The sequence below is a fragment of the Sus scrofa genome, chromosome 15, assembly GCF_054392235.1.
Source record: "Sus scrofa isolate SSC_HxYL_T2T_F1_AM1 chromosome 15, Sscrofa_HxYL_maternal_Yorkshire_Landrace_v2.0, whole genome shotgun sequence".
Classification (NCBI taxonomy): domain Eukaryota; kingdom Metazoa; phylum Chordata; class Mammalia; order Artiodactyla; family Suidae; genus Sus; species Sus scrofa.
This window is the reverse complement of record NC_139397.1, coordinates 61714159-61732374: the sequence shown is the minus strand read 5'-3', so window position 1 is coordinate 61732374 and position 18216 is coordinate 61714159. Positions and strand designations below refer to the sequence as shown.

Here is an 18216-nt window from a genome sequence, read left to right as displayed (position 1 = left end):
AAGTTTTGAAAAGTTGTGTTTGTGTGTAAACCCATACCTGTTATTACTATGTTTTTTGCCAGCGATATGCCAGACATTGTGATGGGGACTAGGGGATAAAAAGATGGGCAATACACAAATCCTGTCACCAAGCTGAGTACAGTCAAGTACACCATGTTGGAAACTAGGGCTTACACAGTAATTGTATTTCTTTTTATCATTGTTACGTAATAGTGCATTACACTGACTTTCAGAGAGCAGTAGAATTTTTTTTTAATATTAGTGAGTTTTTAATATAGTTTTTTCATTTATTTGTCTGGAGCAGAGGAGTTTTTTTTATATTAGTGAGTTTTTTATTCATATCTTTTCATTTATTTCTTTATTTGTCATGCCCATGCCATGTAGAAGTTCCCTGGCCAGGGATCAGATTTGCTCCACAGCAGTGATCAAAGCTACAGCAGTGACAATGCTGGATCCTTAACCCAGTGAGCCACCAGGAAACTCCAGCAGTGGAGCTTTTAAAGTGGATACCCTTTACACAAGCTAGAGTGGAAATTCTGCAGCTCTAAATTGAGTGAAAGAGAGATTGAGTTTTAGGATTTTTAATGATCTCAGATGTCTTCCCTTAGGATTCTTTGGCTTAATCCTATTAGGTGTCTCTCTCTCTTTTTTTTTTCCCTTGCTGTACCTGCGGCATAAGGAAGTTCCCAGGCTAGGGGTCGAATCGGAGCTGTAGCTGCAGGCCTGGGCCACAGCCATGGCAATGCAGGATCCAAGCTACATCTGCGACCCACACCATAGCTTGCAGCAACACCAGATCCTTGACCCACTAAGTGAAGCCAAGGATCAAACCTGCATCTTCACAGACACTGTGTCAGGTTCTTAACCTGCTGAGCCACAACAGGAACTCCTTGACAGGGATCTCTTAATCTGAGCTGTTTCTAAGACAGAGGAACCTCAGCTGTAGGCAAGTTTATCTTATTTCTACATAATAAGATGATATTGTTGCGTAAAAAGAGGCCTGTGCAGCTCTAGTGTATTTTAACTAACTCATACTAGTTTATGGCATTATTTTCACTGCCTCTCCTGCCATTCATTTTTTGGACTATTGCGCTATTCTTCTTAAATTGTAATCATTGGAAAACATTTAAATTTTAGCTCATTCTATACTTTATATAAATTTCTGTTGTGGCTCTGCAGTAAGGAATCCAACTAGTATGCATGAGGACGTGGGTTTGACCCTGGCCTTGCTCAGTGGGTTAAGGATCTGGCGTGGCTGTGGCTGTGCCATAGGCTGAGCGGCTTACAGCTCCAATTTGACCTCTAGCCTGGGAACTTCCATGTGTCGCAGGGGTAGCCATAAAAAGAAAAGAAAACAAAAAACAAAACCCACATGTTTTTGGCTTTATTGATCTAGGATGTGTTAAAGTCATCTTTGGAGTTCTTAGCAGACATGAAATATATGATTACAGGTTAGGGTCAGATCATTATATATGAAATAAGCATGTTCCCTTATACTTTCTTCCCTGCTTTTCTGATGTTTGTTTTTTTTTTGACAGAGAAGAAGAGCAGTCCTGCCACAGACCCGCTATGTGGAGCTGTTCATTGTCGTAGACAAGGAAAGGGTAGGATTGGTGACAGTTTTTCTTTTTTTTTCATGAAAAGCAGACGAGAAATGAGCATCCCATGAAGGACATAGAAAATATATTTGTATGGATTTTGTTAAATGTGATTTTAAAACTAAAGTGACTCTTTTTTCCTTAATATTCACACTTAATATTTGTAATATCTTTGGAAGCTGAATGTAGGAAATGAGATTACCTCTACTTGTGTCTTTTATTGGTATTTTTCTTTTCCTTTTCTTTCAGGTGATTTGCATATGCTACATTTCTTTTTTTTTTCCTTTCCTTTTCTCTTCTCTTTTCTTTTCTTTTTTTGCTTTTTAAGGCCACACCTGTGGCACATGGAAGTTCCCAGGCTAGGGGTCGAGTTGGAACTGTAGCCACCAGCCTACGCTACAGCCACAGCTATGCCAGCTCTGATCTGTGTCTATGACCTACACCACAACTTACTGCAACGCCGGATCCTCAACCCACTGAGCGAGGCCAGGGATTGAACCTGCATCTCGTGGATATTAGTCGGGTTCTTAACCCACTGAGCCACAGTGGGAACTCCCTGCATATGCTACATTTCTTAAGTGAAACTGTCCTTAGTGAAACTAACTGCCTCTCAGTTAGGATATTGAGACATTTTCAGGTGAATTTCAAGGACTGTGGTAATCCTATTGATCAGATATAAGCAACAAAGCTTTGTTGCTTTGCTTTCTAGAACTTCAGCTACCCTCTACTTCACTTTAAGAGATGATAACTTCCAGGTCCTGGCAGGCTCTCCAGGGAGTGGAGAAGAGTGGTTAACTCAGCAGTTACTGTTTATTTTGTTGTACAGGATAACACCTGGACATTTTCCTTATTAATCCTTAAGAATTGTGCTTTGCTCAACAAAGAAAAGCAGTGTATCAATTCCAGCATTTATAGGATTATCAATTTTAGATACAGCTGCTTTATAATTTACCCTATAGATTATTTGAAATGTTTTGACTGACTTTTACCCTCATTTTTCTTTTGTTTGTGTGAAAACATTGCTTGCAGAAACTTAATATAATTGACAAGTCCTTTCTTGTAAGATGAAAGAAAGTTTTGAGGTAAAAAAAAAAAAATCCCTTATTGTATGTTGGTTGGAAAAGAACAAGCCATTTTTTTCTTTTTCTTTTTTTTTATTAAAATATAGTTATTTATGAGGTTGTGGTAGTTTCTGCTGTATAGAAAAGTGACCCAGTTGTGTGTGTGTTGCATACATACATACATATCTATATATTCCTTTTTCTATATTACCTTCCATCATGATCTGTCCCAAGAGTTCCTTGTGCTATGTTCCTTGTGCTGTGCAGGAGTACCTTGTTTATCCATTCTAAGTGTAGTAGTTTGCATCTACTAACCCCATGCTCCCCGTCCATCCCACTCCCTCCTCCCTCCCCCTTGGCAATCACAAGTCTGTTCTCTATGACTGTGAGTCTGTTTCTGTTTTGTAGATATGTTCATTTGTGCCATATTTTAGATTCCACATTTAAGTGATATCATATGGTATTTGTCTTTCTTATTTTTAAGAGATAGAAATATATGCAGATTTGTTCACTATAGGTTCATTACCCTCAAGTGTAGAAGGAAAAAGCATAAGGGAATATGAGCAAGCTTGAACTCTTTCCTAGATAATGTGCAAAAAGTTCCTGTAGAGTGTTATGGACAAGTGACAAAAATAGAGATCTGAAATGTTTTTCTTGATTACACTCTCCAGATAGGTAGGAAATGTCTCAAAATGAAAATGATTCTATCAAACCTTGTCAAATGCATTACATTTTTTTGTTTGTTTGTTTAGGAGAATCATGCATGGTAAAATACCTAATTGGTAAAATCTGATATATTCTGTTATTAATATTAATAACATTATTAATTACTGTTATATTAATAAATCTTTAATATATTATTAATATATTCTGTTATTTGCTCCTTATCATAGAGCAAAACCACACATCTCTTTTTAAAATTTTCTTTTGATTAGTTATTAAGCTAGTTGTTTTAAAATAATATTAAAACAGATATCTGGATTTAGCCAGGTCTCAAAGAAATGAATCAGTCGTGTCAATTGTTTGTCTTAATGTGGTCAAACTTGTACTTATCTCTATATTTCTGTCTACGTTCCCACTAGTGAACATAAGATAATTTCTGATTATCCATTCAGCCCAGAGTTTGGAAATGGGTTATTGCTGGTGTCTTGAGCCTAAGAGAGGAAAGGATCAGAAAGTCCTTTAGATGGCCTTATTCCTTTACCTATGTGGTATGATTGCTTTAAACTCTACCTTTGTGAAATGCTTGGAAGTATTTTCACAGTAAAATGAATAAAAAGACCTTTAAGAACAAAACTCATTTTAAAGTTGTACAACTTTGAAGAAAATTAAGATTTCATTGCTCTTTTACACATGGACCTGTTTTTTTAAATTCCTATTTATCACTAAAATGTATCCCCTAGACTTATTAATTTGAAATTCAGGAAGATGTCTTCATGCCTCAATTTTTGGTTCAGAGGAAATATTTGGAGGCTTAGCTTCATTGTAAGAGATTATAGAATTTTTGTCCTAAATTACTTGGTAATAATCGTTTTCCTTCTCTGCTTTTCAGTATGACATGATGGGAAGAAACCAGACTGCAGTGCGAGAAGAGATGATTCGTTTAGCAAACTATTTGGATAGCGTAAGTTGTGCTTTATATCATCTGGAAGTATTCTCTCCTCTCCTTCCACAGTCTCCAAACACATTTTTTAAAAATTTCTTTCTTTTTTTTTTTTTTTATTTTCCCACTGTACAGCAAGGAGGTCAGGTTATCCTTACATGTATACATTACAATTAATGTAAAAAAAAAAAGGGGTTTTTCCCCCACCCTTTGTTCTGTTGCATCATGAGTATGTAGACATAGTTCTCAATGCTATTCAGCAGGATCTCCTTGTAAATCTATTCTAAATTGTGTCTGATAAGCCCAAACTCCCGATCCCTCCCACTCCCTCCCCCTCCCATCAGGCAGCCACAAGTCTCTTCTCCAAGTCCATGATTTTCTTTTCTGATTAAATTTCTTTCTTTTTATCTTAAATTTATAGGTCTTAAAATTAACATAGTTTTTTCTATATGCACCTGTGGCATGTGGAAGTTCCCAGGCTAGGGGTCAAATTGGAGCTGCAGCTGCCAGCCTACACCACAGCCACAGCAACTCCAGATCCTTAACTCACTGATCAAGGCCAGGGATCAAACCTGCGTCCTCATGGATACTAATTGGGTTCATTACTGCTGAGCCACGGTGGGAACTTCCCCAAACACAATTTTAAAATTGTCTCATTTTGAGCTCTGATTATTTTAGAGCCTAAGTAACTCCGTCTTTCAGGGGTCTGCGCTCTAATTTGATTTGTGACTTTTTGGTGTTTAAAAGGAAAGTATAATTGTAGAGAAATTCTGAGACAAGCCAGAGATTTCAAATTAGCATCTGTTTTATCTTTAGAGTAGTGTTGATGAAAAATTGATTAGGCAATCTAAGAAAGAAATGGAGGGGTTCCCTGGTAGCGTAGTGGGTTAAGGATCCGGTGTTGTCACTGCTGTGGCTCAGGTCGCCACTGCATCGTCACGAGTTTGATCCCTGGCCCAGGACTTCTCTTGTATGCTGTGGGCATTTCCCCCCCCCCCCCCCGCCCCTGCGCTCCCCTCAATAAAAGAAAGAAAAATTTTATTTGAGCCAAATTTGAGGATTATAACCCAGACAGAGGATCCCAGAAAGCCTTGGGAACAATTTCCTCTATGAGAAGTCAAGGCACAGTTATCTAAGTTTTTTGAGACACAGGGCTGGATATTAAATGCTATATATTGACAGTTTACACAGTCCAGACCTAAGCATCACCGTGGTTCCTTACAAGATCAAGAAGGAATGTTATCTCTTAAGGAGGAGTCTTTTGATGCTGAGGGAATGTTGCTGTTTATCAGTAGGCAGGTATTCTTGCCGATGGGGGAGGCTTGGTCCATGGATAATGCAGATATGTAAGGCACAGCAGGGGGAGAGAGGAGGCCAAAGGCAGAGAAAAATTTATTTGTTTAAATCTTTCCTGTCTTGCTAGAAAATATGAACTTTTATTTCACAGTAGATAGGCTAAGGCACTTTGGCATTTTTGAAAAATCTTTAAATTTTTACTGAATCTAATTTTGAATAAGACTGCTTCCTACTCTGAAACCATAGTGTGACAGTGTGTGTGTAAGAGAGACAGAGAGAGACAGAGACAGAGGGAGGGAGGAAAGTTCATTCAGTGGGGAGGTATTGAAGAATGAGATACATGCTCTGATAAGATAATTTCATCTCTAAGTTGGCTTCTTAATATGAATACCAATTATAATAATGATGATAATGATAGTGTTCTATTGAGTATTTATAACATGCTAGAAACTGGGCCAAGTGCCTTACATTTATATTTATTTTTTATATTTTTGCTTTTAAAAATTTATTTTTCAATTGAAGTAGAGTTGATTTACAACACTGTGTTAATTTCTGCTGTACAAACACGGATGGACCTAGAGATTCTCATACTAAGTGAAGTTAGACAATGAAACACATCATATATCACATATATGTGGAGTCTAAAAAAAGGATACAAATGAACTTATTTTGCAGAATTGAAATAGACACACAGACTCTGAAAAGCTTAGGGTTACCAAAGGTTACAGGTGGGAGGTGGGGAGGGATGGACTGGGGGTTTGGGATTGGCATATGCACACTGAGGTCTATGGAATGATTGGCCAATGGGGACCTGCTGTAGAGCACAGCAAACTCTACCCAGTATTCTGTGATAACCTCTATGGGAAAAAAATCTGAAAGAGAATGGATATGTGTACATGTATGAGTCACTTTGTTGTACCGCAGAAATTATCACAACATTGTAAATCAACTATACTTCAATAAAACTTAAAAAAAATTCTGCTGTATAGCAAAGTAGTTCTGCTATACATATGTACATGCCTTTTTATATTCTTAATGGTTTATCTTAGGCTATTGAATAAAGTTCCCTGTGCTATACAGTAAGACCTTGTTGTTTATCCATGCTATATATAATAGTTTACATCTGCTAATCCTAAACTCCCAATCCTCCACCCCCCCTTGGCAACCACAAGTCTGTTCTCCATGTCTTTGAGTCTGTTTCTGTTTTGTAGGTAGGTTCACTTGTGCCATATTTCAGGTTTCAGTACCTTACATTTATTAACTCATTTGGTCCTCACAGTATCGCTGGGAAATAGATATGAGTTCCATAATCCTTTGCATGAACCTTTGGGGTACATGTCATTAGAATTTTTGATAAACTGAGAAAGGTAATAGAGTTCACCACACATGCATATGAAGCGTCTTGTCCACTATGTATTATATTACACCTCCCACGAGATCTTGAGGCAGCACCATGCGATCAAACTCACTGATGTGTCTGTAGTGAAAAGTGTGAGTATTCACATACTTGAGCTCAATATGGACTATAAATAGCTATGCTTTATTTTAGGGAACATTTGGAACTGATACCAAAACCTTTAAATATCCAAAGCTTGACAGATTTTGGGATGGAAGATAAAAAGGACTTTGAACTTTTATTACTTCTGTTTTATGGATGAGGAAACTGAGACCCTTAAGAGATTAGAGTCTCATTATATTGAAGGAAGATTTTTTGGAAGGGAAGAGTCCTGCTGTGAATTTATGTAGTTTTTTTACTTAATTATAACTTTGAAGATGTTCTCATATTCTTTATTTTATCGTTATTATTTTTTATTGAAGTATAGTTGATGTACAATACTATATATATAATTACAGGTATATAATATAGTGAATCATATTTTTTTGTTTTTTGGTTTTTTTTTTTAGGGCTGCACCCATGGCATATGGAAGTTCCCAGGCTAGGGGTGGAATCCGTAGCTGTAGCTGCAGCTGTCAGCCTATGCCATAGCCATAGCAACGCCCAAATCTGAGCTGCATTTGCGACCTACGCCACAACTCATGGAAATACTGGATCCCTAACCCACTGAGTGACGCCAGGGATCAAACCCACGTCCTCATGGATACTAGTTGGGTTCCTTACTGCTGAGCCATGAAGGGAACTCTGATTCATAATTTTAAAGGTTATACTCCATTTATAGGTATTAGAAAATACTGGCTATATTCCCTGTGCTGTACAATCTATCCTTATAACTTATTTTATATGTAGTAGTTTGTACTTCCTAATCCCCTGTACCTGTACTGCCCCTACTCCCTTTCTTTCCCTGCTGGTAACCACTAGTTTGTTCTCTACGTCTATGAGTCTGTTTTTTTTTTTTTTTGTTATAGTCACCATTTTGTTGTTATCCTGTTAGATTCCATGTATACGTGATATACAGTATTTGTCTTTCTCTGACTTATTTCACTTAGTGTAATACTGTCTGAGTCCATCCATATTGTTGCAAGTGGCAAAATTTTATTCTTTTCTTATGGCTGAATAATATCCCATTGTTTATATATACCACATCTTTATCCATTCATCTGTTGATGTACACTTACATTGCTTCTATATCTTGGCAATTATAGATAATAATACTGCTGTGAACATTGGGGTACACTTTTTTTTTTAGGGCCACACCCACGGCATATGGAGGTTCCCAGGCTAGGGGTCCAATCAGAGGCGAAGCTGCCGGCCTACGCCACAGCCACAGCAACGTGGGATCTGAGCTGTGACTGTAACCGACATCACAGCTCACGGCAACACTGGATCCTTAACCCACTGAGCAAAGCCGGGGATTGAACCCATGTCCTCATGGATGCTAGTTGGGTTCACTAACCTCTGAGCCATGACGGGAACTCCCACATATCTTTTTTTTTTTTTTTATTGAAATATAGTTGATTTACAATGTTGTGATCATTTCTTTTGTACAACAAAGTGATTCGGTTAAACATGTACACACATATCTTTTTGAATTAGTATTTTTCTTTTTTTGGATATATGCCAGGAATTATTCTCATAATCTTTAATATATTTTATGTATTTTTATCTCCATTTTCTTCGCAGATGTACATTATGTTAAATATTCGAATTGTGCTAGTTGGACTGGAGATTTGGACAAATGGAAATCTGATCAACATAATTGGAGGTGCTGGTGATGTGTTGGGGAACTTTGTACAGTGGCGGGAAAAGTTTCTTATAACACGTCGGAGACATGACAGTGCACAGCTAGTTCTGTAAGTCATTCTTTTTTAAAGCTACTATTAATGACATGGTTAGAATAATACTTTTTTCTTTCTTTTTCTTTTCTCAGAATCATGTTCTCTTAAGGTTTTTGAGCATTTATTTAAATTAGAAAAACTTAGTTTGATACTACAGAACAAGTGGCAGTATGATAATTAGACCCTTGTTCTGTGTTGGAGCCCTGGTAACCATGTTCTTCTTCCTCTTTCTTGGGCTTAACTTCCTCATTTTGTTATGACAAATTTTCTAGTTCTTCTCGTGAAGGGATATATTGAAAGAAGAAAACTTTTGACCTCTTGCATTTTGGAAAATATGCTTCACAGTCTCAAAACAGAATTTAAAAATGATCTCAATTTGGCCTCTGATTATCCCAGGGCCTCATTCTTTCAGAGGTGTGCTTTCCACTTTGTTTCGTAAAGTTTAGGTTATTTTGCTTGGTATAAACTTCTACGCATGAAATCTTTTCCCTTCACAATTTTGAAGGCATGTCCATTGTCTTTTGACTTCCAGAATTACTGCTGTTGAGAAGCCTTAATCCATTCTGATCCATTCTGATTCTCTGCTTCTCTTTCTCTCTCTCTCTCTTTTTTTTTTTTTTGCTTCTTTGGAAAAAACTTGTAGGATTTTCTCTTGGTTCCCAGGCTTCTCAATTTTCCTGATGATATGCTTTGATGTAGGTCTTTTATCACTTACTGTGCTGTGTTCTTAGTGGGTAATTTCAGTCTTGAAACTGATGTCTCACAGTTCTAGGAATTTTTCTGAAATTATTTTATGCATGATTTCATCCTCTTTTTATTCTTCATTTCTTCTGGGATTCCTTTTACTTGGCTATTGAGTTTCTTGTACTTGTCCTGTAATTTTTCTGTGTTTTGTCTCCTTTCTTCTGTCTTTTTTTCTACCTTCTGGGATATTTCCTTAAGTTATCTTCTAAGGTTTTTATTGAGTTTTCCATTTCAGCTTTCTTATTTTTAATGTTTAATAGCTCTTTTTTATCCCCCTTAAAGTTTTTATATAGCTGAATTGTTATTTCATGGATCTAATCGATTTTTAACTTTCTTTGAGATATTTCTGATACATGTTTAAAAATTTTTCTTCTTTCAGCATAGCATTTTCATAGTACTATAATAAAACTTAAACTTATATTCCAAAAACTTATAGCAAAACCTTCATTAAATATATTAAATCGTTTCATCCGTAAAAAATTTCTGTGTTGGTGGGCTGATGTTTTGCAAAAAAGTATTTTATATAATAATTTTTGCCTCCCTCAATGTTAATGGTACCTAAGACTCACAATTTTTTTCTGATGAGAAATTTCCCTTGATTTAATATTGTTTTCTTGTATCATATGAGTTAATTTAAAGCAAGGCATAGAGTTCCTATTGTGGCTTAGTGGGTTAAGGGCCCAACATTGTCTCTATGAGGATGTGGGGTCAATCTCTGGCCTCGCTCAGTGGGTTAAGCATCTGGCATTGCCTTAAGCTGCGGTGTAGGTTACAGATGCAGCTTGGATCCAGTGTTGCTCTGCCTGTGGTGTAGGCCGACAGCTGCAGCTCCGATTACACCCCTAGCCTGGGAACTTCCATATGGTGCAGGTACAGCAGTAGAAATAGAATAGAATAGAATAGAATAGAATAGAATAGAATAGAATAGAATAGAATAGAATAGATGAAATGAAAAAGTGACGCACTGAGAATGCCTAAATGGATTTTTATGGCCTCCTAACCACAAGAGTTTGGTCCTGACCTTTTTAATTAATTTTTAGTAAAATTGTCCCTGAAAGTATCCTCATACAATGGCAGTGGTTTTTCTAGTCCATGAAACTAGAAATAGGTGCTAAGCACACTCCCTGTGTCTTACCCAACCATACCTACCAAGTTGTCTCCTCCATTTGGTCTGCTCCTGCCATGTTAGAAACATTTCCTAGATGCCCTGGTTGTTGTTTATGGCTAAGAATGGGCTCCTAAAAAGCCTTTTGGAAGCACTGAGGACATAAATGGGGTTTGGGGGCAACGGGGTTCACTACAAGGTGATCTGGCTAAAATATTTCCTTGGAAATCCCCTATGTCAGTTTCTCCAGGCCTCTTGTCCTGGCTGGCCAGATGCCCCAGAGAAGGATTATTTGTTCATTCATTTAAAAGATAAATTTTAGATGGACACTTAGGCCCTGGGGTATAGCAGTGAACAAAAGAAATTCTTGCTCTCATGTAGTTCCTATTGTGGAGGAAAAGATTGGCCACAAATGAGATAATTAAATATATATTTGATATTAAGTAAGAGTAAGTAGTAAGGAGGAAAATAAGCAGGGAGGGTAGAGGTAGCAGTGTTGGAGGAGTGAGGTTGAAATTGTGGGTAACGTGGCAAGGGGAGGCTTCACTGAGGAGGTGGCTATTGAGTAAAGACCTGAAAGAGGTGAGCAGATGTATTAGGGGTGTATGTTGGGGGTCCTGAGACGCAGGTGTGTCCAGGATGATAGAGGAGCCACATGCAGACGTCCATCGTGACTCTTCTGTTCCCTGTGTTCCATGCCTGCAGCCTCCTGTGTGAATATGTCATTGAGTTTATTATCTGTCTCTCCCCTAGAACCTTTGAATAAATAAATGTAATGTATTTCAGGAAGGTCTTTCATCTGGAAGGTGGAAAACAGCTTGGCCTGATATCTGAGAACATATCTTCAGAGTTCCTGGTGGCTTGGTGGGTTAAAGATCTGGTGTTGCCACTGCTATGACTTAGATTCAATCCCTGATCCAGGAACTTCTGCATGCCATGGGCGTGGCCAGGAAAAAAACCCATTTCTTTACTTATCTGAAAAATGAATTTGTAATATTAACCTCACTCTCTGATAATAAAAAGAGATAAGGTTTGAATTAATTGTAATTTTATTTCATCTTTTAATTTTTCATCTTTGGCTGCAGTGAGCAGTGGCTTGATGTGGGATCAGTGTTCCCAGACCAGGGATTGAACCTGGGCTGCATCAGTGAAAAGCACTAAGTCCTAACCACTAGTCCACCAGGGAACTCTCAGTTGTGATTTTTTTAATTAAAATGTTTTATTATGGTTGATTTACAATGTTCTATCAATTTCTGCTGTACAGCACAGTGACCCAGTCATACATGTATACATTCTTTTTCTCATATTTTCTTCTATCATATTCTACCACAAGTGACTGGATATAGTCCCCTGTGCTGTACAGCAGGATCTCATTGCTTATCCATTCCAAATATAATAGTTTCCATCTACCAATCCCAAACTCCCTGTCCATCCCACTCCCTCCTCCTTCCCCCTTGGCAACCATAATAAGTCTGTTCTCTATGTCTGTGAGTCTGTTTCTGTTTGTATGTAGGTTCATTTGTACCATATTGTAGATTCCACATATAAGTGATATCATATGATATGTCTTTCTCTTTCTGACTTACTTCACTTGGTATGAGAATATCTAGTTGCATCCCCAGTTGTGATTTTAAAATGTTTTTAGTTTGCCAATTTTCTCCCAGTTTTCACAGGTTCTACCCATCAGTGTGAGATTATCCAAAGAAATAGGAGCCATGTGTACTTCCCATCCCCCCATCAGCCACCCCACGTACATTTTATAACTTTTACCTTTTGTCTTCATTTAGGAAGAAAGGGTTTGGTGGGACTGCAGGAATGGCGTTTGTGGGAACCGTGTGTTCAAGGAGTCATGCAGGCGGGATTAATGTGGTATGTCTTGTTCTTGATGTTCACCTTTGGACATTTGCGTTAGGACACGTCCACCATTCATTGCTTCTGTTCTTCATCTCCTAGTCCTTGCAATGATAACTTTGGGTATTATGAGGGATGTGGTAGAAGTAGCAGATGTGTTCTTTCCCTAGAGACTGGATTACATTTTCCAATATGTATTATGTGTTTATTAGCACCTCAGGTTTTAGGGATAAGGAAGAAGAGTCTCCGTTTGAGAAAATTCAGTTAGAACCGTGAACTTGTTTTCCTACCAACCACCGTGAATAACTTATGGTGCTAAAGAAATTGTTGCTTCAAGGGTCTGCCTCTGTCATCAGTATGTTAAGTCGTACCAGTTTCTGACTAAGGTGTATATACACTGCTGTTTGATGCCTGATTTATCACTTAGTCCATCAGCACAGTAGTGTTGAATTTCCCTGTGTGAAAAAAAAAAATTCGAGAAAAAGCATATCCTTTTAGCTCAGAAACCTAATTAACACCTTCCTATGTTGGGACAGTTTGGGCAAATCACAGTGGAGACGTTTGCATCCATCGTTGCTCATGAGTTGGGTCATAACCTTGGAATGAATCATGATGATGGCAGAGACTGTTACTGTGGAGCAAAGAGCTGCATCATGAATTCCGGAGCATCGTGAGTCACTGAATTCTTTCTTTTTGTTCTTCTTAATATGGGACTACAGATCAGTGTTTCTTAAACCCTGTGGTATACTCATGTCTACGTTGAAGAAACAGGGAAAATTATTCTCTGATCCCCTGAAATTAATTAATTACACCAGTAAGAAGTTTGTCTTTCAACTAAATAAATAATTCCAGAGAACTTTAAGAAGGAAACATTTATGTAGGTACAGATCTGTAACTACACCCTGCTGTAAAGTGATTGAGAGACCAAAAGAATATAAGAACATGGAAAAATTTACATCTGAATTAGAAATTGGAGAAAAGTTTCTGGTAGATTCGTTGCAGGAGGGATTAGAGGATATGAAGCATTCACTCACAAATCCTTTCTTGAAAAATTGCTGCCTTGTCGCTAAGTATGAGAAATCTTGGGGTTCCTGCTGTGGCACAATAGGATTGGTGGCATCTCTGCAGTGTCTCGAGGCCAGTTTGATCCCCGGCGTGGCATGATGGGTTAAAGGATCCAGCATTGCCACAACCACAGTGTAGACTGCAACTGCAGCTTGGATCTGAACCCTGACCTGGGAACTCCCTATGTCACAGGGAGGCCGAAAAAGAAAAAGGGGAAAAAAAAAAAAAAGAAATCCTGACATATTCCCGCTAACATCCTCAATATTCCCGCTAACATCCTCAATTTTTTTTTTTTTTTTTTTCTTTTAGGGCTGCACCCGAGGCATATGGAAATTCCCTGGCTAGGTGTTGAATTGGAGCTGCAGCTGCTGGCCTACACCACAGCCACAGCACTGGGGGGCCCAAGCCACGTCTTCGATCTATATTACAGCTCACTGCAACACTGGATCCTTAACACACTGAGCAAGGCCAGGGTTTGAACTCCTGTTCTCATGGATACTAGCTGGATTTGTTACTGCTGAGCCATGATGGGAACTCCTTGCATCCTCAATTTTATAAATAAAGGCGGGAGGCAAGAAAAAGATGAGGAAAAAGAAGAATTAACATTTATTGCACTCTCTCTTTTTTTTTTTTTTCCCATGTGGAGGTTTCTGGGCCTGGGATCAAACCTAAGCCACAGCAGTGACAACACCAGATCATTAACCACTAGGCCACCAGGGAACTTCTAAACTCTTTTTCTGTATCAGATACTATTCTAAGCACCTAAAAGGTATTAATCACTTAATGTTCAACAACGTGATGACATGTAGGTACTTTGTCTCTGTTGATGGAGGGGAAAACTGAGGTCACATCTAAGTAAGTGGTGAAGCTGGGGTTTGAAGTCAGGAGGTCTGGGTCCAGAACCTATGATCTTAGAACCTCTTCCTTTGCCAGGGTTCAAAATAATTATAATAGAGGATCTAAGGATGAATAAAAACTGCTAGGTTGTTCAGCTTCTTTTTGATGAAGATTAATTGCGGTGCAGCAGAGTTCCTTCCTAATTTAGTAGGCAGTAGTGTTCAGCAGAGAGGTGGACACAGCCACTGTGCATATGTGGAGTAGAAGCTGAGCCAGAGAGAAAAAGAGATATGAAAGATGTTCATCTTGGAGTTCCTGCTGTGGTGCAGTGGGTTATGAATCAGACTGCAGCAGCTCAGGTAGCCACGGAGGTGCAGGTTTTGATCCCCGGTCTGGGAGTGGGTTAAAGGATCCAGCATTATTGCAGCTGAGGCTTGGATCCAATCCCTGGCCTGGGAACTTTCATATTCCTTGGGTATGGCCATAAAGAAATTTATAAAAAAATATAGTAAATTAAAAAAAAGCAAGATGTTTATATTTAATAAACATAGGGAGAATAGCCATGACTCCAAGTGTCCATTCGTTCTCCTACACTCCTCCAGCTCCTGGAACACTGAAAAAAATAACACAACCTTCTCTGAGCCAGCCCTTTATCTTCAGAGCTGAGAGTATAATTCTAATTACATCCTGGTGTAAAAGGAAGCACTCAGGCAAAATTTATGGGAACGTTTATCTGCTTTTGAGCACATAGTCTGCTGATGAATCAGAATAGTGCTATGGCAAAAAGACAAAAAAAAAAAAAAAAAAGAATAGTGCTATGAAAGAACTATATTTAGTAAAAAAAAAAAAAAAAGGCAATTCACCAGAAAAGTCTTGTTTGTAAAAGATTTCCTGTAGGAGAGGGAAGTAAATTTAATATTTTTAATATTTGCTTTCATTGGTAGTGGAGTTGAGGAAGACATGAATCATGAATTCAGGGAACAAGGAATAAATAATCAGCAATACACAATTGGAGACTAAGGTGAAGAAAGGAGCATTTGGAGATAAGGAGGGGTTGCCATAAAATAGTGTTATAGTGGAATTTCGAATGGTGTGGGGGAGTTCTTGTGGTGGCTCAGCAGTAGCCAACCCAAATAGTATCCATGAGGACACAGGTTCTATCCCTGGCCTCGCTCAGTGAGTTAAGGATCTGGTATTTCCATGAGCTGTGAGGTAGGTCGCAGATACAGCTTGGAGCCCACTTTGCTGTGGCTGTGTCATAGGCTGGCAGCTGCCCCTCCAATTTGACCCCTAGCCTGGGAACTTCCATATGTTGCACTTGTGGCCCTAAAGAAAGGTGTAGGAAGCAATGAGGAGCAGACTCATACTTTATTCATTCACTCATCAAATATTATGGAGTGCTGACTATCTGCCACTCTTTTTAAGGTACTTGGATACCTCAGTGATTATCTCAGTGAATAAGACAGACGCTTGCTTTGCATAGTTTCCATTTTACTGGAGGAAGACAAACTATTAACGTAATCAATACATCAATAATACAGAATTTTAGAAGGTAATAAGTGCTATAGAAAATAAATAGAGCAGGATTGGAAGAGTGGGACGGCCCGGCTCATGGTACTGGGAGAGGTCAATTCGCATAAAATTCATAGTCAGAGTAAGCGTCCTTGATGTGATGTTCGACTGAGTACTGAAAGGAGCTAAGAAGGAAGTTAGCCCCCAGGGAAGAGAGCAAGTACTAAAGAAATGTGGTCAGGACAGATTTTTCTTTTTCAAGATGGGAGGGGGAGTTCCTGCTATGGCGCAGTGGGTTAATGGTCTGGCTTGTCTTTGTAGAGATGCTGGTTGCATCCCCTGGTGCAGTGGGCTGAGGATTCAGCATTACCTCAGATTCGATCCTTGGCCTGGGAACTTCCATTTCTTTTTCCCTTTGTGGTTGTTTCTTTAAAACATATAAATAATCCAGGCCCTTCTTAACTGCTTTCACTGTCATCAGGCTGGTCCATCATCATCATTAAGTGGATTTCTGTGAGCCTCCCATGGGATCTTAAAGAAATAGCCATGAAGGTGAAGAGTGTGAGAAAATAGAAGTCAAGGGTGATGGAGATTTTTGTCCTGAGTTACTAGAAGGAAGGCAGTATCATTAACACAGGGAAGCCTTGGGGCAGAGCAGGTTTTTAGGAGGGACTTCGGGAGTGTAATGAACGTCAGGTGGAAATGTCAAACTAGAGTATGTAATCATTCCCTGAGAAACAAAGGAGACTTTGATTATTTATTTAGTTTTTGGCTGCACCAATGGCATGTGGAAGTTCCTGGGCCAGGTTTGAACCTGAGCCACCGCATGGTGACACCTGATCCTTAACCCACTGAGCCACCAGGGAACTCAAATTTTTCTGCTGTTAATTTTTTTTTTAAAGTTTTATTGAAGTATAATGTACCATGTTGCGATAATTTCTGCTATACAACAAAGTGACCCAGTCATACATAGGCGCATATCCATTCTCAGAATCTTTTCCCACGTGGATTATACGAGAATACTGGGTAGAGTTCTCTGCCATTTTAAATATTCATTTCTTGCTGGTTGAAGATGTGATTTTAAATTGTCAAAGTGAATGATCGCTATGTCTTAAGATCTTTCTCGTAATGTTTATTGCAGTGGTTCCAGGAACTTTAGCACTTGCAGTGCAGAAGACTTTGAGAAGTTAACTTTAAATAAAGGTGGAAACTGCCTTCTGAATATTCCAAAGCCTGATGAGGCCTATAGTGCTCCTTTCTGTGGTAATAAACTGGTGGACCCAGGGGAAGAGTGTGACTGTGGTACTCCAAAGGTCAGTTCAATGTGTGATGGTTGCTTTGCGAAATTACCTTGGGATTTGCAAAAAAATTAAATAGCTCAGTTTGGGCAATGCTGGCGTGGGAGCTGAAATAGAATTGAGGGGTACAATGAGGATTGGTATTTTGTTTGTTGGGGGTATGTCTCTGGGATTGGTCATAGAACATAGCCAATGACGTCATCTGTTCTGTTGTCTAGGAAGGCATATTTATTCTTCTGTTTTTGCTACCTTCTGACCATTTCTGTTATGGTTATTGGGTCTTTTATTTATTTTAAAGAACCAGTGTTTCATTTGGCTCTTTACTTGTGAGCTTTTACCATTCTAGCACTGCCATTACAGAAACATTTTTTCAGTTGACCTCATTTTAATAGTAAAGTGAAGCTGGCCCATTCTCCAGAGTTCTTCATTAATAAAGTTCTTGCTGCTCAAATTAGCATTCTCCCTTTATTAACCTTCAGCTCACCTAGTGGTCTCTGACTTTATCACACCCATTACCCACACTTATTGCTGTAAGTCCATGCCCACCTTTATTATTATTGTCCTATATCTCAGCCATTCTCTCAGAGTAGCCTAGTTAAGCCCTCCTAGACAAGGCTTAGGAGGAAAACCTTTTTAAATTAAATTTTAAAAATTAAAAAATTTAAATTTAAATTCTAAAGAAATTTGTTTAAGTGTGTGTAAGCTTTACTGTATTCTCTGTCTTTCCCACAAGTGCTGCTGCTTCTCCTTTACCTGACCACATACACCTGGCTTTTGCCAGAAGATATCGCAGTCTAGAAAGACAGTCTGTGTTTTATGATGGAGTTGTGATGGGCCTTCCCTCACTGTTGCTGAAGGTCAGGGACCTCTGCTAAATATTTTACATGGTATAATCCTCACAGTAACCCTAAGTGTTGATTTTTCTATAGTCTCATTTTCAAATGGGGAAAATAAGACCTCATGACCTTATAATATTAATCTCTAAATTAACATTATACTGTTAGAATGCCCA

General features: G+C 38.5%; 1 protein-coding gene across 1 annotated transcript in view; it reads left to right on the top strand.

Moving 5' to 3' along the window:
- The window catches only part of ADAM9 (ADAM metallopeptidase domain 9), a 78047-nt gene that overhangs the window by 26411 nt on the left and 33420 nt on the right, over positions 1–18216 (top strand). The window contains exons 7-12 of the mRNA XM_001925664.6: positions 1539–1604; positions 4212–4283; positions 8638–8807; positions 12429–12510; positions 13029–13162; positions 17048–17219. Coding sequence (XP_001925699.3) covers positions 1539–1604; positions 4212–4283; positions 8638–8807; positions 12429–12510; positions 13029–13162; positions 17048–17219 — 696 coding nt within the window. The remainder of the gene's footprint in view (positions 1–1538; positions 1605–4211; positions 4284–8637; positions 8808–12428; positions 12511–13028; positions 13163–17047; positions 17220–18216) is intronic.